Genomic DNA, 24,553 nt, shown 5'->3' with positions numbered 1-24,553 from the left:
CGCGTTGGCTAAATCAATATATATTTAAAATCCCAGACACGTGTTTTTACTTTTATTATATAATATTCACAATCTGGATTATTACATTTTACTTATATAACTAATATAACGGATTGTGCAGCGTGTTCATGGGACCGAAGAGAGCAAAACTTAAAGAATTGTCTGATTCGTCGGATTGCTCGAAATCAAACTCGAATGAGGAAGTCATGGAGGAGGATAATAGATATTTTTTAAAATCAATAGACGATAAACTGTCGCTGATATTGACCGCTATTAACGATTTGAGCGCGGCAATTGCAAAAAATAATAATACTGCCATTAGGAAAGATGACATTGTCGCTGACATAAAATCAGCTGTACATGAAATTTCCCAAAATATACCGAAGCCCGAAATATCCGTGAACCACGAAAATAACGAGGAAAACAATAACATATTTGAAAGAGAAGCACTAAAAATAAAAATGGAAACATCAAATATATGGCACAACAAAATGGAAATACGAAAAAGTACGTACTGGTCCATGATAAAAAATAAAGGCCATTTTGAAAAATATTCTAAATAGTTAAGGTCAACTCCAATGGTAATACCAAAACATTTACAGAAAAAAGAAATACCAAATGAAAATATCGATCAGAAATCAGTTAGAGAAAGGGCCGTATTGAATGACTTCAATATCCAAACAGAATTGCAGTCATTACGTGCTTCTTCAAACTGTGAGAAATTCAAGCGCATCGACGAAGAAATATTCAAATTGATACATTCAAAATGCAACGGAAGAACAGCACGGACACTGGTAGAACTTTGGAAAACGGAAACGCAACGAAATGAAGAAATTTCACATAAAAGATAGGGAAACAATGAAAAATGGCTTTCAAAATACGAAGAAGAATTCATAAAGGAACATGAAAATAAAAATCCATTCTTTAAAAAACAAGACTTCGTAAACAAAAATCAACCCTCTTCATATGCGGATGCTGTCCGAAAAAATACCACCAACTACCAAAATCTGAAAACAACATACAACTACAACAGTCAAGAAAGAAACACCAATAAACAACATTCGCAAAGAAGAAACCTGCAACAAAATCAAACAAACTGTTTACAAAATATAGATGTGGAAAGTATTGTAAGAGAAGTTCTTTTAAAAATTAATAATACCAACATCGAATTACATAACAATTTCCAAAGAAACAATTCCACTTCAAACAGAAGCAATATAAGAGATAACACAAGGTCTTCATACAGAAGAAACTATAGAAACAACAACAATACGAGTGACGACATATTGCAAGATAACGACGACAAACCAAGCGAATTTAACGTTGATTTTTTAGAAGGAGGCAGGGAGTGGAGCAGTCCGACATAGAAACTTTAGGTAACCTAGCTGAAAATTCAAAATTATTTACAAAAATTTACAATTTTTCAAAAAGATCATTATCTCAAACTGAAATTGACGTCTTATTGAGGGGTTTTTAATTTACACCAACACCTAAATATAAAAATGATTCTTATGATCAAATAAAAGATGTGGATGATTTTCATAGATCACTTAGGCTTAAAGAGTTTTTTAATAATAGTGATCATAATAATACAAACAATTCTATTGTAAAAAATCAAACGTCCTTTTATCCACCTAAACATAGAAATAATACACTAGACCATTATATAAATGTTACTCGAACACTTTGCCTTCAACATTCTCAAATGGAAAATGACACTAAACATAACATATCATTAAAAGAAAGAAAAGCTATAGATTTATTAGCAGAAGAGAAATCCATAACTATTAAAGAAGCAGATAAGGGTGGCGGAATTGTTATAATGAATACAGACTTTTATAGAAGAAAATTATTAGCAATGTTAAATGACGTTGAATATTATAAACAAATCCCTGATAATGGTAGTCAAATAACACTTTCAAAAATACGCAATTTACTAAAGGAAAATAATAAACTAACTAAACAAGAAAATGATTTCTTAGTAAAATTCGAATGGAAAACAAGTCTATTTTATGGTCTTCCAAAAATTCATAAAAGTAAAATCATTCAGGATGCAATTAAACATAGCAATTCAGAATATATAGAGTTAATGGATCCAGACGATTTAAACTTTCGCCCAATAGTCGCTGGAACTAACTGTGAAACAAGTCGTTTAAGTTCTTTATTGGATATCTTGTTAAAACCGTTTGTAAAATATGTCAATAGCAATATAACAAATAACATAGATTTCCTAAAACATATACCTTCACAAGTTCCAGAGTCAAGTACATTAGTATCATTTGATGTAATTAATTTATATTCTAATATACCGCATACTCTTGGTTTAGAAGCTATTGATTATTGGCTTAAAAAATATCCAGATTCGGTTAATGAAAGGTTTTCGCAACGGTTTATAAAAGAAGGCATACAAATAATACTTGAAAATAATAACTTCAATTTTGATGATAAGTACTACAACCAATCTAAAGGGACTGCAATGGGTACTAAATTCGCGCCAACATACGCTACATTGGTAGTGGGATTTTTAGAACAAAAACTATATGCAAGAATTGGATCAATTTATAATGATGAATTTCTTTCTTTTATAAAAACATTTTGGAAAAGATTTCTAGACGATTGCTTTATTTTCTGGACAAAATTTCCCCATGAACTTCAAAACTTTTATACTATTTTAAACAACTTACATTCGGATATCAAGTTTACAATGCAAACAAGCACACTCGAGTTACCATTTCTTGATATATTGATTATAAAAAACAATACTGAAATTAATACTGATATATATTACAAAGAAACTGATTCTAAACAATATCTTAATTTTACATTGTGTCATAATAAACACACAAAGATAAATATTCCTTTCACTTTAGCGAAACGGATCTGCACCATAGTTTCGAATGATAAACTTAAACTAAAACGTTTAAATGAACTTAAGCATTCCCTTATTCAAAGAAAATATCCACAATCTATTATAAATACAGGTATTAAAAAAGCACTTTCCATCCCTAAACATGAATTACTTTCAAAATCAACACAAAAGGACAAGAGTAATATAATTCCATTTATTTCAACACAAAATCCAAAAAATAAAGAACTGTTTGGCGTATTAAAAAACAACATTGACATTTTACAAACAGACCCGGTTATGAATAAAATCATTTCAAATCAGAAGATAATAAAATGTAAGCGACAGCCACCTAATTTAAAACGTCTGTTAACCAAATCTTACTTTTCATCTCAAGAACCAAGAGTATCCAAATGTAATGACCCTAGATGCGCCCTGTGTGGTTATTTCATTGAAGGGAATTCTTTTGATTTTGATGGCAAAATGTTCAAAATAAAAACTAATATGTCATGTGATATACAAAATGTGATTTATGTATTAGTATGCAATGGATGCAAACAATATTATATAGGCCAAACTGGCGATAAACTTAGAAATAGGCGATCTGTCCATGAACAACAAATGCGAGACCCCACAACAAGACAGATGCCTTTAAGTAAACATTTAGATGAATGTTCACATAATGAACCAAAATTTAGAATATTTCCATTTTATAAGCTATTTTCGAACAATATTTCAGCTAGGTTAGCAAAAGAACAACATTTTATACATGTATTTAAACCCAAATTAAATTTCATTTAATATTTATATTTATTGACGTTATGACGTCATAATTGATATGACGTTATCTCCATGACATTTTGACGTTGTAATATATTGTATTATGCCCTGATGAGCTATGCGAAACGCGTTGGCTAAATCAATATATATTTAAAATCCCAGACACGTGTTTTTACTTTTATTATATAATATTCACAATCTGGATTATTACATTTTACTTATATAACTAATATAACGGATTGTGCAGCGTGTTCATGGGACCGAAGAGAGCAAAACTTGAAGAATTGTCTGATTCGTCGGATTGCTCGAAATCAAACTCGAATGAGGAAGTCATGGAGGAGGATAATAGATATTTTTTAAAATCAATAGACGATAAACTGTCGCTGATATTGACCGCTATTAACGATTTGAGCGCGGCAATTGCAAAAAATAATAATACTGCCATTAGGAAAGATGACATTGTCGCTGACATAAAATCAGCTGTACATGAAATTTCTCAAAATATACCGAAGCCCGAAATATCCGTGAACCACGAAAATAACGAGGAAAACAATAACATATTTGAAAGAGAAGCACTAAAAATAAAATGGAAATATCAAATATATGGCACAACAAAATGGAAATACGAAAAAGTACGTACTGGTCCATGATAAAAAATAAAGGCCATTTTGAAAAATATTCTAAATGGTTAAGGTCAACTCCAATGGTAATACCAAAACATTTACAGAAAAAAGAAATACCAAATGAAAATATCGATCAGAAATCAGTTAGAGAAAGGGCCGTATTGAATGACTTCAATATCCAAACAGAATTGCAGTCATTACGTGCTTCTTCAAACTGTGAGAAATTCAAGCGCATCGACGAAGAAATATTCAAATTGATACCTTCAAAATGCAACGGAAGAACAGCACGGACACTGGTAGAACTTTGGAAAACGGAAACGCAACGAAATGAAGAAATTTCACATAAAAGATGGGGAAACAATGAAAAATGGCTTTCAAAATACGAAGAAGAATTCATAAAGGAACATGAAAATAAAAATCCATTCTTTAAAAAACAAGACTTCGTAAACAAAAATCAACCCTCTTCATATGCGGATGCTGTCCGAAAAAATACCACCAACTACCAAAAAATCTGAAAACAACATACAACTACAACAGTCAAGAAAGAAACACCAATAAACAACATTCGCAAAGAAGAAACCTGCAACAAAATCAAACAAACTGTTTACAAAATATAGATGTGGAAAGTATTGTAAGAGAAGTTCTTTTAAAAATTAATAATACCAACATCGAATTACATAACAATTTCCAAAGAAACAATTCCACTTCAAACAGAAGCAATATAAGAGATAACACAAGGTCTTCATACAGAAGAAACTATAGAAACAACAACAATACGAGTGACGACATATTGCAAGATAACGACGACAAACCAAGCGAATTTAACGTTGATTTTTTAAAAGGAGGCAGGGAGTGGAGCAGTCCGACATAGAAACTTTAGGTAACCTAGCTGAAAAATCAAAATTATTTACAAAAATTTACAATTTTTCAAAAAGATCATTATCTCAAACTGAAATTGACGTCTTATTGAGGGGTTTTTAATTTACACCAACACCTAAATATAAAAATGATTCTTATGATCAAATAAAAGATGTGGATGATTTTCATAGATCACTTAGGCTTAAAGAGTTTTTTAATAATAGTGATCATGATAATACAAACAATTCTATTGTAAAAAATCAAACGTCCTTTTATCCACCTAAACATAGAAATAATACACTAGACCATTATATAAATGTTACTCGAACACTTTGCCTTCAACATTCTCAAATGGAAAATGACACTAAACATAACATATCATTAAAAGAAAGAAAAGCTATAGATTTATTAGCAGAAGAGAAATCCATAACTATTAAAGAAGCAGATAAGGGTGGCGGAATTGTTATAATGAATACAGACTTTTATAGAAGAAAATTATTAGCAATGTTAAATGACGTTGAATATTATAAACAAATCCCTGATAATGGTAGTCAAATAACACTTTCAAAAATACGCAATTTACTAAAGGAAAATAATAAACTAACTAAACAAGAAAATGATTTCTTAGTAAAATTCGAATGGAAAACAAGTCTATTTTATGGTCTTCCAAAAATTCATAAAAGTAAAATCATTCAGGATGCAATTAAACATAGCAATTCAGAATATATAGAGTTAATGGATCCAGACGATTTAAACTTTCGCCCAATAGTCGCTGGAACTAACTGTGAAACAAGTCGTTTAAGTTCTTTATTGGATATCTTGTTAAAACCGTTTGTAAAATATGTCAATAGCAATATAACAAATAACATAGATTTCCTAAAACATATACCTTCACAAGTTCCAGAGTCAAGTACATTAGTATCATTTGATGTAATTAATTTATATTCTAATATACCGCATACTCTTGGTTTAGAAGCTATTGATTATTGGCTTCAAAAATATCCAGATTCGGTTAATGAAAGGTTTTCGCAACGGTTTATAAAAGAAGGCATACAAATAATACTTGAAAATAATAACTTCAATTTTGATGATAAGTACTACAACCAATCTAAAGGGACTGCAATGGGTACTAAATTCGCGCCAACATACGCTACATTGGTAGTGGGATTTTTAGAACAAAAACTATATGCAAGAATTGGATCAATTTATAATGATGAATTTCTTTCTTTTATAAAAACATTTTGGAAAAGATTTCTAGACGATTGCTTTATTTTCTGGACAAAATTTCCCCATGAACTTCAAAACTTTTATACTATTTTAAACAACTTACATTCGGATATCAAGTTTACAATGCAAACAAGCACACTCGAGTTACCATTTCTTGATATATTGATTATAAAAAACAATACTGAAATTAATACTGATATATATTACAAAGAAACTGATTCTAAACAATATCTTAATTTTACATTGTGTCATAATAAACACACAAAGATAAATATTCCTTTCACTTTAGCGAAACGGATCTGCACCATAGTTTCGAATGATAAACTTAAACTAAAACGTTTAAATGAACTTAAGCATTCCCTTATTCAAAGAAAATATCCACAATCTATTATAAATACAGGTATTAAAAAAGCACTTTCCATCCCTAAACATGAATTACTTTCAAAATCAACACAAAAGGACAAGAGTAATATAATTCCATTTATTTCAACACAAAATCCAAAAAATAAAGAACTGTTTGGCGTATTAAAAAACAACATTGACATTTTACAAACAGGCCCGGTTATGAATAAAATAATTTCAAATCAGAAGATAATAAAATGTAAGCGACAGCCACCTAATTTAAATCGTCTGTTAACCAAATCTTACTTTTCATCTCAAGAACCAAGAGTATCCAAATGTAATGACCCTAGATGCGCCCTATGTGGTTATATTATTGAAGGGAATTCTTTTGATTTTGATGGCAAAATGTTCAAAATAAAAACTAATATGTCATGTGATATACAAAATGTGATTTATGTATTAGTATGCAATGGATGCAAACAATATTATATAGGCCAAACTGGCGATAAACTTAGAAATAGGCGATCTGTCCATGAACAACAAATGCGAGACCCCTCAACAAGACAGATGCCTTTAAGTAAACATTTAGATGAATGTTCACATAATGAACCAAAATTTAAAATATTTCCATTTTTTAAGCTATTTTCGAACAATATATCAGCTAGGTTAGCAAAAGAACAACATTTTATACATGTATTTAAACCCAAATTAAATTTCATTTAATATTTATTGACGTTATGACGTCATAATTGATATGACGTTATCTCCATGACATTTTGACGTTGTAAAATATTGTATTATGCCCTGATGAGCTATGCGAAACGCGTTGGCTAAATCAATATATATTTAAAATCCCAGACACGTGTTTTTACTTTTATTATATAATATTCACAATCTGGATTATTACATTTTACTTATATATATATATATATATATATATATATATATATATATATATATATATATATATATATATATATATATATACAGAGACGTAGATAACATTATCTACGTCTCTGATAAACATCATTGATTAACACAAAACAAACAGCGACATTCCTAAAACGTATTAATTAACGAACACATTTACATTATACAAAATTGCTGACTTTGAAAATATCGTTATATTAAACGGCATTCTTTTTACTGTTCAATAAGAAACACATGATGAAACTCTTTGAAAACACGTTGAACACTTGAATATATTACTTATTGGTAACCCGCAAAGCAAGTGGATTTTAACCATATTCACCCCATTAAGAGTTACTTCCCTTTCATATTGGCATAATTCGGTCACCGAATTTTGTCTGTGAATATTTCAGTTTATATATTTATATTGGTAAGTCTTTGTGCATGCTATACTCATAACAAGATGCTTCATTAATAGATTTTTTAGTAACTATTAGATGCATGTTGATGCGAATACTTAAACGACATTTGTTCTTCATAGGCACCATACTTTCGGCTTCAGACTAAAGGTCTAGAACTTAGTAGAAAGTGCCTGAAAATGACCAGTTTAATTGATATTTTCGTGATAACTGTGAATCTCAAAATATTGTTGTTAAATTAAGTACATTCAATTAACAATGGCTCAAAGTCACGGGAACCAACAACATAACATCCAGCTATCCAAACTTTGAGCAAACGATCCTATACATAATTTGTTTATCGTTGAGTGACCCGAATCGACGCTGCCCTAATTCGACACATTTTTGTTTTGCCTCTGTTTTATACATAAGCGACATCCTTGGACGTCATACAATAGCACATGGTACTCTACGCACTATTTACTATAGTTATTGTTTGTTTTGTGGAAAATAGCAGGTTAAAAGGTAAGATCATAGGGACCGTTAAGTAAAATTATTCTATTTTACTACATATATATATATATGTATATAGTATAATAGAGTATTTTTTACCTAACGATCCCTGTGGGTAAGATATGGTTGATCGGTTTGCAATTGATGGATTTTTATGTATTTTACTTAATGCAAAACTTTTGAATACTTTACACCCAATTGTCTTTGTTAATCAGACCGTGGGATAATGCATCGGTTTTGTCTGCAAAAGTTCACTATTTCATTCATAAGTCACGTGACTGCCATTTGACAAAACATCGTATAAATAGATTTATTTTCACTATGAAAAAGGTGTACGCGTAAACTTTGATTTGAAGTTCGGATATGTTTTTGGTTATGCTGTAATACAATTTTAACTATATGTAGCAAGTGTTTATGTTGGTAATTGCATATTATGTTTATTACTAATTTTCATTTAATTAATTATAAGTGCAGGTTCCACAAAAGAAGTACAGGTTATATTCACATATCTTCCATAAACACAGCTTATGACAGGGTTGCTCACACAGGCCCCTATTAAAACCACTGCCAGACAGTATGGCATCACACAATTAAAAATCTTATTTGATTTATTTAATTTCAGTTTCATATTACTTTTACAGCAATTACAAATTTAAGTACAACAACCATGAGTTAATATTTTATTCTTTCAGTCTCCACAGGAGTGATATTTACATTGAAATCATGTAACCAATCAGATGCGTCGTTTTAGGGCACTCTCAACAGATATGGCCGCCGTTACATAGACTTGGGTCATTTCGTTTTTCAACGAATTTTTGTTGATAACACAATCAATTTAATTTAAAATGTGTAAATAAAAGGTACATGTGTAATGAAATAACAAAATTAATTACATAAATCCCTATATTGAGCAACAAAACTTCAACAAACTGCTTGTATGCGTCGAAATTGGGCACTCGAGGATACTTATGCTTTGTTCTCGTATATTCGTGCCCCTTAACTATGTATTTCGTGCATGCACATACAATGACAAGTATTTTAAGAATTGTATAACTTTTATATCCTCGATAAAAAAATATTTCAGTATTAAACCATCTGAAAATCGTCTTTGTTTACATATTTACTATTTTTTTCAACGCATGAAGGCCAATGATCTGCATCATCCAGAAGATTATTCTCATTGGATTCGTGCTCCTCACTTGACCGCGTTCTAAATGGGGCTCCCAGTGGGGAAGTTATTTTTACGTAACAGATTGCAATGTCCTTTTTCTAAGACACAGTTGAATGTGTATTTAATTATGGAATCGATTTATTCTCATATATAAAATTTCAAATAAGAGCAAGGAATTAAAAAAATTTAACCATCGTTATTTCAACAAAAAAATGCAAAAGTGTTAATTGAAATATAATTGTCTCGCGCGTCTTGCATATTGAGTTACAATACCCTGTCGGGTACCTCTCAGTGCTCCATATTAAATAGAGCGTGGCCTTCCTTAGAAATGCTTCTGCCACTTGCACAGAATTTCTAAACTTTTTTGTTTTAAGTGCTGGCGATTTATAATGCAATAATACTCTGCAATGGTATTTTTTACCACCATTTGAAGCAATATCTATGTCTGTGTGGAACATTTCTTGTTTAAAACTCATTTTTCAGCAAAATAGTCAGCAGTTGTAAACGCTCGATCTACTTGAATAGAATTCTGACACGCAAATTATTTAACAAGAGCAAAAATGACGTATTAAATTGAGCATGAATCCAATGAGAAGACACGAAAGTATGAGAACGAGGCATAATTGTCGTCAGCAAAGTCTTTTCTTCATTGACTTTAGCAGAAAAGTGTTCATAGTGCATTTACTCTGTACTTATTACTGCTTATAACAAAACTATTACTGCGTGACAAAACTCTTAACAGGACATTGTTACAAATTGATTGAGGCATGGTTTTTAATAAAAATTGTTAGGGGTTTTGGTGAAGCGCTGTGCTTATTTTACCATCGATGTGCTTGTTCTGGATTAATAATTTAAAAAGACAATTTGGACCCTAAAGATAATTTTTCACAACAGTATTTTCACTGTGTTGCAGGGTCATTGGCAGCATCACCTGTCAATAACACTGAAAGGGGAGTTAGACAGTATAGATAGATAGATATATAGATTATTTGCAAAAATCATGCATGCCAGAAGGTTCAGGTCAGAATCTGGACATTCCGTAAAAATTTTGGCACATTAGACCATAACTTCGTCTTGGGAATGTCCCGCAGGAACTATCTCAGTCCATACAATAGACAAACAAGCCATCACCATCACATGGCATACCAAATACCACCAAGTACAGCTGATTATCACAAATTTTTATTTTTTCCAAAAACAGTTGTACAATGGAACACACTTCCATCTTATGAAGTCAGCGCTGATACGATCCCTGGATTTAAATCTTCGCTGTCTACATCAGTGTTCCATCCTTAGTTCACATGTTTTTTTTTGCTTTTATCCTGTTTTTAACTCTACTAATATTCTCACCACATGCACAGCAGTATATGTATATATTTAAGTCTTAAGGGCTTAAGGTGTTAGGTTTTGCACTTTTTTTATCACTGTTGATAGGATTTTCGTGGGTGGATTGAGTAACTCAGGTAACCTATCAATCTATTTCTTTTTAACCCCCCATGCATGGGGATAATGTATCAGTATTGAACATAGCCATTATTATAAAAGAAGAAAAGAAGTAGAACATGTAAAAATATCATTCATTCCACATTGACTTCAGTCTGCAGTCTGTAAATTCTGAGTAATTTTTTTAATATGCATAATTTTAACTGGGTCTAAAACAATCAATGTTTATTCACCGTAGCAAAGTAATTTCACACTCACTAGCGTTTTTTGTTGTCAAACTTCCAAATTAAAGTTGAAAGTAATGATGTAATTATATGCAAAGAAAAAGAAAACAGCACATTAATTGTGAAATAATGAACAAAACCTCAAAGTGGTATCAAATAAACCACACTCATATGCATACATTTCTGTAAACACAGTTAGCAGTTAAATCAATTGTGAAGAGATTCGTCCTTGAGTGTTGATACATTTTCTGTAAATTTGCAAGCAATAACAGTATTACAATATGCAGTATATGTCCTTATTGACGCGCACTGCGTGTGTTTTTTCAAGACCCCTGCGCATTTAATTCGAACCACTATTACCTATTCCTCATATTTGAAAAGTGTAACATTTTAATTTCCTGCCGCTCACAACATTGTTTAATCCAATTGTATGACATAGTCTGCTGCAGACCCGCTACATTACGATTTCAAATCGGCTGCTGATCCCATTTTATTTTTCGTCGACTTAAATATTTCCGCATTAAGAGACGCTCCCCATTTAATCCAGTTTACACCGTATTTCGCACCTTCACTGCGTTTAGTTGCACGCGAGTTACACGCAGTCCTCGAGGAATATACATGGAGAAAATATACAATCAATAATGATCATCTATACCAATATCATTTGTTTGTCTGAAATGAAATATGAAATAAAACGAGTCTTTATCTCTATGATTTATCACTCACCTGTGCTGAAGACAATAATTATTATTATTGTTGGTTTGTAACCTAAGTAGTATACTCTCACGGTAGCATATTTACGGTGTCACCATGTTGCAAACAAAATGGCCGCAAAAACGATGTTGTCAGATGTGATGTGCCACTCTTTAATGGATTATAGGCTACATAAATATTACCTTATGGTTCCGATAAATACCGATGAAGCCCAGATAAGACAGCCTGTGCGTCTATTAGGGCATGAGCGTCAATAAGGACATATACGGTAGGCAAATAAAGGCAGATTTTTGCAAAAACAAACAAGGTTTTAAATAAATTTGCATGGTATATATTGTACATATGGCAGGGTATAAATGCAGTGTTCTACACTAACTGGAGTCAGATAGTCCGACACTCCTGTAAATGAGACTTGAAGTCAAGGAAGTCTGTCGGACTTCTTCAAAATCATCTTTGAATTATAAAAAATCCCTTTGTTTACTTATTTGTTTTGCAAAATCAGAATGTCTGCACAAAGAACATGTTTCTCAGAATAATCATGGTCGAGCACTGACATGGTCAGTACTCCAGCTTGGCAAAAACAAAGGAGCTTTGGACCCCCACCAAGCCATATGTTTAATTGATCAAAATATTATACAGGAAATTTTATATAATGTTTAATTAACTAATTAAATTTTCAAAATAAATCTAGTTTAATAAAAAAATTATTAACAATATTTATAAATGAAAATTTATGTAATACAAAAGATATGCATATTAACCATATGCTATACAGTCAATCTTGTGGATGCAACCACTTGAATTGAGTGACCTTTGTCTTATGTGACCACTTTGAAATGTCCCGATCCTTTTCACTCTATTGTATTAGGCAACTTTTGTCTTACGTGACAAGCAACTGCTGAATTTTAAGTATTTTGATGTCCAAATCTTGGATTGAGCGACCACTTGGGGATAAACTTGAAAAATCTGTTGACCGTTAAGGGACTAACTTGATTGATGATTTATCATCAGTTTGAAGTCATCATAGGAAGCCACTTCCTGTTAAGAAGCCATTCAAACAATACTTTCTCAACGATAAAAGGCTGGCTTTGTCTAGCAATCAACATGCTAAACCAATCGTGTGAAAGCACATGCAAATCTCCTCCTCTTCAATCTTTTACAGAGAACGTAGATGGAGTTAACAATTAAGTGCACTACCAGATACGCTGATATTGAAAACGTGATTCACACATTCTTAGTTCCTGTTCACAATTATAATTACTTGCTCGAAGCTTGGAAACTTTTTCAGTGAATGGCCGAGTAGTTCTGATAGACCAACTTCCTGAACATTTCCCAAAAACGGTGAACCTTTGTGTTAATGAAATTTTTAAACACATTTATTGTCAATAAGGCAGTGTTTTTTAGCTCGGCGTTTTCTGGCAAAAAACGAGGTATTGTTATAGCCAGCTCGTCATCCGCCATCCGCGTCGTGCTAAAACCTTAACATTTTGTTAAGGTTTTGAACATTGGCTCTAAAATCAAATTGCTTCCACGTACAACTTTGAAACTTCATATGTAGTTGCACCTTGATGAGTTCTACATGTACACGCCACACCCGTATTTGGGTCATTAGGTCAAAGGTCAAGGTCACTGTGACCTTACACACACAAAATAATCTGACAAGCTTTCATTTATTCAAAACTGCACTCGTAGCCGAGCGTGGCACCCGTTATGAGGTGCTCTTGTTTTAATTCAAAATCGGGTCCGGAAACCGGACCCATTCCCAATGGAAACAAGTATATATTTTTCCCAAACGGGAGCTAAAAATTCCCAATGGAAGGTTTAAAAAAAAAAATAAAATTTATATCTCAATATTTTGTTCATCTCCCATTCATATAAGATCAACCTGAGTAAATATAATACTGGACACACTTGTACAAATGACACTTTCAGCCTAAACTTGATTTTCGGTAAGGAGGGACTTCCTTGAAACTAAAAATACCATTAAAGCGGAAAGTGTCGTCCCTGATTAGCCTGTGCGGACTGCACAGGCTAATCTGGGACGGCACTTTACGCACATGCATTATGCCCAGTTTTGTCAGAACAAGACACATTTTCTGAGAGATGTCTAGTATAAATATTTGATGTAAGCCTTTGAAGGTAATAACTGACCTCAGCTGAATTATTGCCATTGTTGATTATATGCCTCTAAAGCAGTCAAGATTACTTGCAATGTACATGAAAATTGATTAATTTTATTAATTGATGAATGTTTTGTGCAAAAATTGTTTCAAAGAATAACATGCAAATGTCTTTACGGCAAATACAATTAAAATCAATACCATGTAAGCTTTTACATTAATCTCGAAACATAAATAAAAAACATAACCTGCATGTAAGCATGAAACCATCACCATGTGTTTTTTTTCACAAAAGTGTTATATGTTTTATTTTGTTATTTTCAGAGAAATATGGGTTGAAGGAAACAAAAATGAGTTGGACATTTGAAACAAAATTGCGTCCACAAACACGGCATGATTCCAAATGGCTCAAAACTGACCTACAGGTTAGTATTGTTTTTATTGAAAAAAACTGAGGAAAGACAAGCATAAGCCAAATAACTCTAGCACAGTTTTTTGTCAGTCTATTTAATTCTTAAATTTGTTTTTCAATAATTCATCAATTTCTTTTGTGAGATTTGTTCACGTGTACAATAATCTTTGTTTTCACTTCACAAAGGAGCTACATGTATTTGCAGACGAATCAGCAAACAAATATGAAACACATTTTAAAAGACTGATTTTAATTGGAAGATTTTTTGTTTAAACTCCCTTCGTTAAAGCCCCTTCTTAGCAATAGTTCAGTGTAGGCAGAAATTGTTATTCCTGATTATCTCTGATGTGGACTGCACAGGTTAATCTGCGAAGACACTTTAAGCACATGCATAAAGCTCAGTTTTACCAGAGCATGGCTTGTATTTGTGAAAGCATTCCCAGGTGTTATAAACTCATAGGGCCATTCCCAGGTGTTGACCGAACTCATAGGGTAGCATCCATTCCCAGGTGTTGACCGAACTCATAAGGCCATTCCCAGGTGTTGACAGAACTCATAGGGTAGCATCCATTCCCAGGTGTTGACCTAACTCATAGGGAAGCATCCATTCCCAGGTGTTGACAGAACTCATAGGGTAGCATCCATTCCCAGGTGTTGACCGAACTCATAGGGTAGCATCCATTCCCAGGTGTTGACCAAACTCATAGGGTAGCATCCATTCCCAGGTGTTGACCGAACTCATAGGGTGGCATCCATTCCAAAGGTGTTAACTGAACTCATAGGGTAGCATCCATTCCCAGGTGTTGACCTAACTCATAGGGTAGCATCCATTCCCAGGTGTTGACCAAACTCATAGGGTAGCATCCATTCCCAGGTGTTGACCAAACTCATAGTGTAGCATCCATTCCCAGGTGTTGACCGAACTCATAGGGTAGCATCCATTGCCAGGTGTATACCGAACTCATAGGGTAGCATCCATTCCCAGGTGTTGACTGAACTCATAGGGTGGCATCCATTCCCAGGTGTTGACCAAACTAATAGGGTAGCATCCATTCCCAGGTGTTGACCTACATGTAACTCATAGGGTAGCATCCATTCCCAGGTGTTGATCTACATGTAACTATAGGGTAGCATCCATTCCCAGGCGTTGACCTACATGTAACTCATAGGGTAGCATCCATTCCCAGGTGTTGACCGAACTCATAGGGTAGCATCCATTCCCAGGTGTTGACCGAACTCATAGGGTAGCATCCATTCCCAGGTGTTGACCGAACTCATAGGGTAGCATCCATTCCCAAGTGTTGACCAAACTCATAGGGTAGCATCCATTCCCAGGTGTTGACTGAACTCATAGGGTAGCATCCATTCCCAGGTGTTGACCGAACTCATAGGGTAGCATCCATTCCCAGGTGTTGACCGAACTCATAGGGTAGCATCCAGGGTTGTCATTATTAACCGATTGCCGATCGAATTCATCGGTTAAAATCGCCAGAAAATCGGTTGTTTTTCCTGAATCTTTAAAATTGCTATCGGAAGTTGTGATCACGCAAACCGACACTAATTGACGAGGAATAACCGTGGTATAGTAGAGCGACGCCCATTCAGTCAGTACATTAACTCCGCCTAAGAACTACTGTTTTCAATGAATTTCTCAGCGAGTGCCCAATATTAATTTTTCCAGCTGTCAATCAAATTCTTCTTGGTAAGCACGTCAACCAATCAGCGCTCAGGCAGCCGAATACACGCCGACCCCACGTGAAATTGTATCAAATAGCTGTACATTTCACAGATTATTACTGACCGTATCTCAACGAATGTAGCAATGTAGAGCGTAATTAATTAGTTTTTTTAGTTAGAGAAAAGGTTTCCACATATTAAAAAATGCTCTTCGATTTTCTACCAAAATAAAATATATTAGCGACCTCTGCGTAACGAAGTTGTTATTTAGCATCTAAATATTCTAAATATTAAGTCCACGCTTTCCCCGATGAAGAATGACGTGATGTTATACATGAAGTCTCATTTTGGCATGATTTTCATCTGTGCATGAAAAACACGAGAAATGTGTCTCTGTTGCTAGAATTTTCTTAATTTTCCGTGAATAATGAAATCTGGAAATGATTTCGGATAACACATTTAATTATACGCATTTGAAAATACTTCAATTAAATAATGTATTTTGTTATACAAATGGGCATAACACATAATGTAATAAGTAGGTAAATAACGTGTTTTGAGATTGCCATACTATGCATATTTATAGGTCTACATGCCTGAATGACCTGACAAGTTATATCACAATCCGGAATGAAAAGTTCTTGGTAAAATTTAAAAGAAGGCGCGTCTTTATTCTCAGAATTTCACTTTCGCAAACTTTTCTGAAAGGAGGTACATGTAACAGTTTAGTCGTCGATTTGTCGTAATTACTAAATATAAACAATTTTCAATGCTCTCAAATCGCGTCACGTGATTCACGCATGTTAAATGGGAATTCCCCAATCCCACAATTCAATTTGTATATGCACTTACGTTATATGGCAAACGACATTCATCGTCAATATTTGCCGTTATTTGGTTTTGAAAAAAAAAAATCGTAATTATACTGGATTATCGAGTAATGGATAGAATTGGAACATGCAAAGATCTATCAATATAATATGTTTTTACATTGTACAGTTTACTAAACATGTGAAAATCTTAAAATTTTCTATTCTTTTTAGACCTCATTTTAACTTTTTATGCTCTGAGAATAGCAGTATTTTGTCCCTAAAATGTGTCTAGAATTCGTTTTCGGTCTGGGGGCTTTGCCCCCCTGACCACCTTACAAGGGCCTTGCCCTGGACCTACAAGGGGGCCTAGACCTTGACCCCCGGCCGAATCGGTTACTTTTCCAAAATAATCCTTTGTTTACAATCATAATGACAACCCTGAGCATCCATTCCCAGGTATTGACCGAACTCATAGGGTAGCATCCATTCCCAGGTGTTGGCCTAACTCATAGGGTAGCATCCATTCCCAGGTGTTTACCGAACTCATAGGGTAGCATCCATTCCCAGGTGTTGACCGAACTCATAGGGTAGCATCCATTCCCAGGTGTTGGCCTAACTCATAGAGTAGCATCCATTCCCAGGTGTTTACCGAACTCATAGGGTAGCATCCATTCCCAGGTGTTGACCAAACTCATAGGGTAGCATCCATTCCCAGGTGTTAACCGAACTCATAGGGTAGCATCCATTCCCAGGTGTTGACCGAACTCATAGGGTAGCATCCATTCCCAGGTGTTGACCTATCTCATAGGGTAGCATCCATTCCCAGGTGTTGTCCGAACTCATAGGGTGGCATCCATTCCCAGGTGTTAACTGAACTCATAGGGTAGCATCCATTCCCAGGTATTGACCGAACTCATAGGGTAGCATCCATTCCCAGGTGTTGACCAAACTCATAGGGTAGCATCCATTCCCAGGTGTTGACCGAACTCATAGGGTAGCATCCATTCCCAGGTGTTGACCGAACTCATAGGGTAGCATCCATCAATTCCATGTGGGTAAAGTGTCATCCCAAATTATCCTGTGAAGTCTGCACAGGTTCATCAGGAACAACACTATCAACCTTAAATATCATTAACCTTGTGGATGCTGCAGGAGCTGTTTGTGAATGACTGCCTCAGTCAGCTGTGGAATGAGCTGGTCAAGGATGGTGAGATCGCCATGGGAACCAACCACGGTCTCTACAACTCTGCAGGAGTCCTCGCTAAGAAAGGTAGTGAAAACGCTGACAGCAATCTCATTTTTTTTTCACTTTGCAAGCAATTTCAATGTACCACATAAAGAAAAAGTTCATCTTAGACCAAAACCGAAGTTTTTTCCATACAAATCTAAAATAATGAATATTTTAGGTGGGTAAGCCAAACCTTTTTTTCCAATGATTATTTTGAACATTTGCTGTTTCGATACATAACTACATCCAGATCTCCGTGAGACAGTTACTCTTATTTTAGGTTTCTCCGGCAGTCTCGACATGCAACCATTTGGCTCAACATTTGTAAAAATGGATGCTTGTTCTATAAAAGTTTACTATCAAATTTGCATTGAAAGATCAGTTTGGCCAAAACTTACATTAACTGATTCCTTTATTGCCTAATTATACCAATTTTTGCTTGCCGCGTGTCCATGTGTTTTATCTTACATCCACTTGGCTATGTGGGTTTTTTTGCCACATGTTCATGCTTTTGTGCTTGTATCTTTTCTGAGAACATAGTGGTCATGGAGAAATTTAAGAACAATTATTGTCAGTCGTCTGTTAGTGCGTGTGTGAAGTGCATAATTATGTGAAGCATGTTTTAACGTTTTCTTATTATTGCTTCTCTTCTTTAACTCCATGACAGATTTTAACAAGCCTTGGATGACTCTTTCAAAGTTCAATTTGGAAAATCGTTTTAATATGTAAGTGACGAGTCTATAATAAAATACAGTCTATAGTAAATACTTAAAATCTCTTCTTTGAAACCCCAAAGGTAAATGTTTGAATAATTGGTGTGTAACATTGTATAGTTTTCCTTTACAAAGTTTGCTTGTTTGCCTGAAAACATAGTGTTCAAGAGTCACTTTAAGGATACCGGGTTGTCAGTTGTATGTCCTGTGTGCCTTAGTTTTTAGCTTGGCTGTTTTCTGAGAAACCTAAGGTATTGTCATAGCCAGCTCTTCGTGTTGTCTGCGTCATGCTAAAACCTTAACATTTTGTTAAGGTTTTAAACATTGGCTGTAAAATTAATGTGCTTCAACCTACAACTTTGAAACTTCATATATAGCTGCACCTTGATGAGTTCTACATGCCACACCTATTTTGGGGTCACTAGGTAAAAGGTCAAGGTCACTGTGACCTTAAAAAAGAAAAAATTCTGACAATCTTTCATTTATTCAAAAATGCACCCGCAGCCGAGCGTGGCATCCGTTGTGAGGTGCTCTTGTTTCTTCCAACAACATCCTTCTGAACAACTGGGCAGATTTTTAAGAAACTTAACCGTACTTGGGTGTTTCTCTGTCAAACTTGTTCAATCGTTCTGGACAGTTGCATGTGTAAGTCACCGAAGCAAAAAAGAAATTTCCAAAATGAGAACTTAAAAAATCTTTTCTGACAACACAAGGGGAAGGAATTTAATATTAGGGGTATATAGTCAACTAGTGTTTTTTAGCTCACCTGAGCACAACATGCTCATGGTGAGCTATTGTGATCGCTTTTTGTCCGTCGTTCGTTGTGCGGCATCAACATTTGCCTTGTTAACTCTCTAGAGGCCACATTTATTGTCCAATCTTCATGAAATTTGGTCAGAAGATTGGTTTTAATTATATCTTGGATAAGTTTGAAAATCGTACTGTTTGCTTGAAAACATGGCTGCCAAGGGGCGGGGCATTTTTCCTTATATCGCTATATATGGCTATAGTAAAATCTTGTTAACACTCTAGAGGCCACATTTATTGTCTGATCTTCATTCAACTTGGTCAGAAGATTCAACCCAATAATATCATGGACGAGTTCGAAAATGATGCCAGTTGGTTGAAAAACATGGCCGCCAGGGGGCGGGGCATTTTTCCTTATATGGCTATAGTAAAACCTTGTTAACACTCTAGAGGCCACATTTATTTTCCGATCTTCATGAAACTTGCTTAGCAGATTTGTCCCACTGATATCTTGGATGAGTTTAAAAAATGGTAACCTTTGCTTGAAAAACATGGCTGCCAAGGGGCAGGGCATTTTTCCTTATATGGCTATAGTAAAATCTTGTTAACACTCTAGAGGCCACATTTACTGTCCGATCTTCATGAAACTTGGTCAGAAGATTCATCCCGATAATATCTTGGACGAGTTCAAAAATGTTGTTTATAATTGTTTATAAATGTTTCTAATACTGTCTCAGGCCATTTCAATTCTGTGTCATAACAAAAATTCTAGATAAAATCCATAGTTATTACACAAACATTATTAAGTCTGCACATTATATTTGGTATGGTCAGGTGAGCAACCTAGAGAAAATCAATCCTGACGTTACTAATATCCTGTGTATTACACCATCCATGGTATAGATAAAAATATGAAATGCTTGAAATGAAACAAGTCATTTAAATACATACACATGTGGACTTATTTGTATTCATTGAAATATAATTTACTTGCCCCAGATTTCCATAAAACGGTTTGTTCATGCTGCATTCAATCTAAATTTAAATTCACATCACTTAACAAGATTAATAATCTTGACTTGGTCACATCAGATACAATCACGACTGAACGTAATTAACATCAAATCGTTGCAAGATCTTTTAAATCAAATCTTTACATCAAATCTTATAAAACTGCATTTAGGAGTGAATTGAAAGGTTTATTAAAATGTCCGGCCGGGTAGTCAAATATCGCAACAATTTAACTAAATATATGGTTTTTTTTACCGGAAAAATGATTTTCCATTTCCTTGAAGAACATTCTAAAGCCACAAGAAACGGGAAACAATATTTCAGGTCGCAGTTTTCACTTATGTTTTCTACACTTGATTATATTTGTTAAATAAACTTTTACATAGAAAGCAAGAATGTTGAATTATAGAGATTCGACAGAAATCTGTCCATAATTGATTTTTGGTAAAACAATAAATAAATCTGTTCAAATTTAAACTAGAAACCCTTACTGAAAAAAGTTTTGTAATCGTTAACGGGGAATTTTCTGGATTATTTAAAAAAATATGTACTTTAATTATTGCTATTATGTATAAATAATTTAAGTGTTCATAAATTATAAAACATTATTAAAATTACAAATAAAGGTTTCTTATAAAAGTTGTATACTTTTGCGAAAGGCTTGATAATGGATCCAAATATTTTTTATTCAAGCAGAAAGTTAAAAAATAAATCTCTGCAAAAAAGAACATAATTATGATCCTTTATTTACAATAAGTTGAATTTTTACAAAGTGTGCATAATCCATTGAAATGAAATGCTTAGAATGCAAATATTATTAGTTATATGAGGAGCAATACTTAGGATCTTTTAATCTTATTCATGATATTTAAAAGGATATTTAATGTTTCATGGAGTGGATCTTTTAATCTTATTCATGATATTTAAAAGGATATTTAATGTTTCATGGAATAACTTTCTCATGTGTTTATGATCATCCACTAAGGAACTTGGCTATAATTTGCATGATTATTTTGTATCAAATGTTCAGCAATGCCCTTTTTTGGTGTTGATTTGATTGAAAATAGTATATACCGTCTTTATTATAATATACGCGCTTGGGCGCAATGCAAATCACAACGGGGGCGCGTTTATTTCACCCTTCTTTAGGTTTAATATGAGCAAACACCTAAAATGTGTTTAACGGTATTTGCAAAAAGTTCCAAGTTTATTGAGCAATCGTAAACATATCACAATTTTACCAGAATACTACACCCTATTATCATGCGAGATGAAAGGGCCGTTGTCGATATGACCCGTAGTGAGAACTGTAACAGTACGCGTGGCTGAGATAGCAACAGTGTTAATTGGTGAAGGTTTATGGTTACGGTAGATACCTTATAAACCAGACCAAAATATTTTCTGGTTGAATTGGATCTAGCAATAAAATAAATCAGTAGAAGATATGCAGATAAAAAGGATTGTGTTCAAACATGTACATATAACGCATATCAAGAGGCGTCACTAATATTTGAACTTTGAAGCGGCGGAGGAATGTCCCTACTGTCAACAACTATAGCTCCCCACTGTCAACAACTATAGCAACAAAATTAATAGATCCTAAATTTAATTTTTACTACATGTAAATTATGCCCTGCATTGTGTCTAAATGAAATGACGTAGCAATCTACCCGATATGTATAAAATGTAAGCCCTGTGCTTCAGCCCAGCGTACCGCATATTGAACAACTTGCTGTGTAAAAAAAAATCGTAACATGAATTTGACATATAAAACTGAAAACACCGATACAATAATAAATTCGACTGCATGTTGGAGTTTAATCCTAACATCAATATGTTCCAAATATATTTTATTATTATTATAATTAAAGTTTTATTTGTATAAGGTTCTTGCCAATTAAATTGTTGAGAAAAAAAGAAGAATTTTCCATCAATAAAATGCTATTACTTTACCACTTAGCAGCCAATAAATGGGGGCGCTATTACTTTGATCACTCCTTCATTTTATTATAGGAGAGGGGCGCGTTTATTAGGGCGGGAGCGTTTATTAGGATAAAGATGGTAGTCAATTGAACATGTATTTACTAAATACAATAACCATATATTATTATTTGACGATTTTATAAATTCACAAATAAAATGTAAAATATCTTCTTGTTTTGTAAATCACAGTAAACTGCAATATTGTGGTACAATTATTATTTTATTAGCCGGATTTTTTTCGAAAAAATCTCGGCTTATAGATTGATGTTGTCGGGCGGGCGGGGGGGGGGGGCGGGCGGGCGGGCGGGCGGGGTGGCGGCGTGCTCGAAAATGTTAAAGTTCTTATTTCATGGTATAACTTTGGTATGCTTGGACCTAGAGTCTTCAAACTTGACATGAAGGTTGGCCAGGATTAACAGATGACCACTGGTCATTTCAAGGTCATTCATTTGAAGGTCAAGGTCACTGTGACCTTCAATATAAAAAATGTTAAAGTTCTTATAACTTTGGTATGCTTGGACCTAGAGTCTTGAAACTTGACATGAAGGTTGGCCATAACTAGTTAGTAACCACTGGTCATTTCAAGGTCATTCATTTGAGGGTCAAGGTCACTGTGACCTTGAATGTAAAAATGTTAAAGTTCTTATTTCATGGTATAACTTTGGTATGCTTGGACCTAGAGTCTTCAAACTTGACATGAAGGTTGGCCAGGATTAACAGATGACCACTGGTCATTTCAAGGTCATTCATTTGAAGGTGAAGGTCACTGTGACCTTCAATATAAAAATGTTAAAGTTGTTATAACTTTGGTATGCTTGGACCTAGAGTCTTGAAACTTGACATGAAGGTTGGCCAGAACTAGTAAGTAACCACTGGACATTTCAAGGTCATTCATTTGAAGGTCAAGGTCACTGTGACCTTGAATGTAAAAATGTTAAAGTTGTTATAACTTTGGTATGCTTGGACCTAGAGTCTCGAAACTTGACATGAAGGTTGGCCAGAACTAGTAAGTAACCACTGGACATTTCAAGGTCATTCATTTGAAGGTCAAGGTCACTGTGACCTTGAATGTAAAAATGTTAAAGTTCTTATTTCATGTTATAACTTTGGTATGCTTGTACCTAGAGTCTTCAAACTTGAAATAAAGATTGGCCAGTACTAGAAGATGACCACTGGTCATTTCAATGTCATTCATTTGAAGGTCAAGGTCACTGTGACCTTAAATGTTAAAATGTTAAAATTGTTATAACTTTGGTATGCTTGGACATAGAGTCTTCAAACTTGACATGAAGGTTTGCAAGCACACTTAGATGACCACTGGTCATTTCAAGGTCATTCATTCTCATGTATATGCATGCATTCAAAACATAACACAAGGTTTGCTCATGCCTTGAAAAGTACTTACATTTCATTTTGACCTTTGAACAATATTTCAGTAATTTAAGTATTGCATTGACAAAAACACGAAAGGTACTTTCCTGTCATTTAAATCAAAAATCCGGCTTCAATGCGGTCATCTCCGACCGCGGAACTCTTGTGATATTTTATAAAATATAGCTTTTTCCTGTGAAATCTCTTTAGACGTGATACCTTACATAACACCGAGTTAATCTCAACATCAGAGGAAAGTTATGTCTCTTGTTCTAGTTATTACCTACCCTCAAGAAAACAAACTGACTGATCTTTTTCCAACTTTAATTAGACAATTTATTTGTTGCAACAGTTGTTGTTACAGGTAAAAAAGAAAGAGTAATATTAATTATTGTGTAAATGAGCAAAAAGGGACTAATTATTTAATGTGGG

The 24,553-nt window shown here is 33.9% G+C and overlaps 1 protein-coding gene and 1 long non-coding RNA gene across 2 annotated transcripts in view; both read left to right on the top strand.

The window, feature by feature from the left end:
* The first annotated feature begins 7,941 nt into the window (after positions 1-7,941).
* Positions 7,942-24,553, top strand: part of LOC127878835 (E3 ubiquitin-protein ligase HERC2-like) — a 42,141-nt gene continuing 25,529 nt past the window's right edge. The window contains exons 1-3 of the mRNA XM_052425359.1: positions 7,942-8,014; positions 14,492-14,592; positions 18,221-18,338. Of these exons, the coding sequence (XP_052281319.1) occupies positions 14,518-14,592; positions 18,221-18,338 (193 nt within the window). The 5' untranslated portion in view covers positions 7,942-8,014; positions 14,492-14,517. The remainder of the gene's footprint in view (positions 8,015-14,491; positions 14,593-18,220; positions 18,339-24,553) is intronic.
* LOC127876925 (uncharacterized) lies at positions 23,063-24,126 on the top strand. Its single transcript, XR_008048150.1, has 2 exons — positions 23,063-23,190; positions 23,337-24,126. It is a non-coding gene; the product is annotated as an uncharacterized LOC127876925 (long non-coding RNA).

Source organism: Dreissena polymorpha, chromosome 4, assembly GCF_020536995.1.
Source record: "Dreissena polymorpha isolate Duluth1 chromosome 4, UMN_Dpol_1.0, whole genome shotgun sequence".
Classification (NCBI taxonomy): Eukaryota; Metazoa; Mollusca; class Bivalvia; order Myida; family Dreissenidae; genus Dreissena; species Dreissena polymorpha.
Note: the sequence above shows the minus strand (reverse complement) of the source record. Positions and strands in the feature narration are given on the sequence as shown.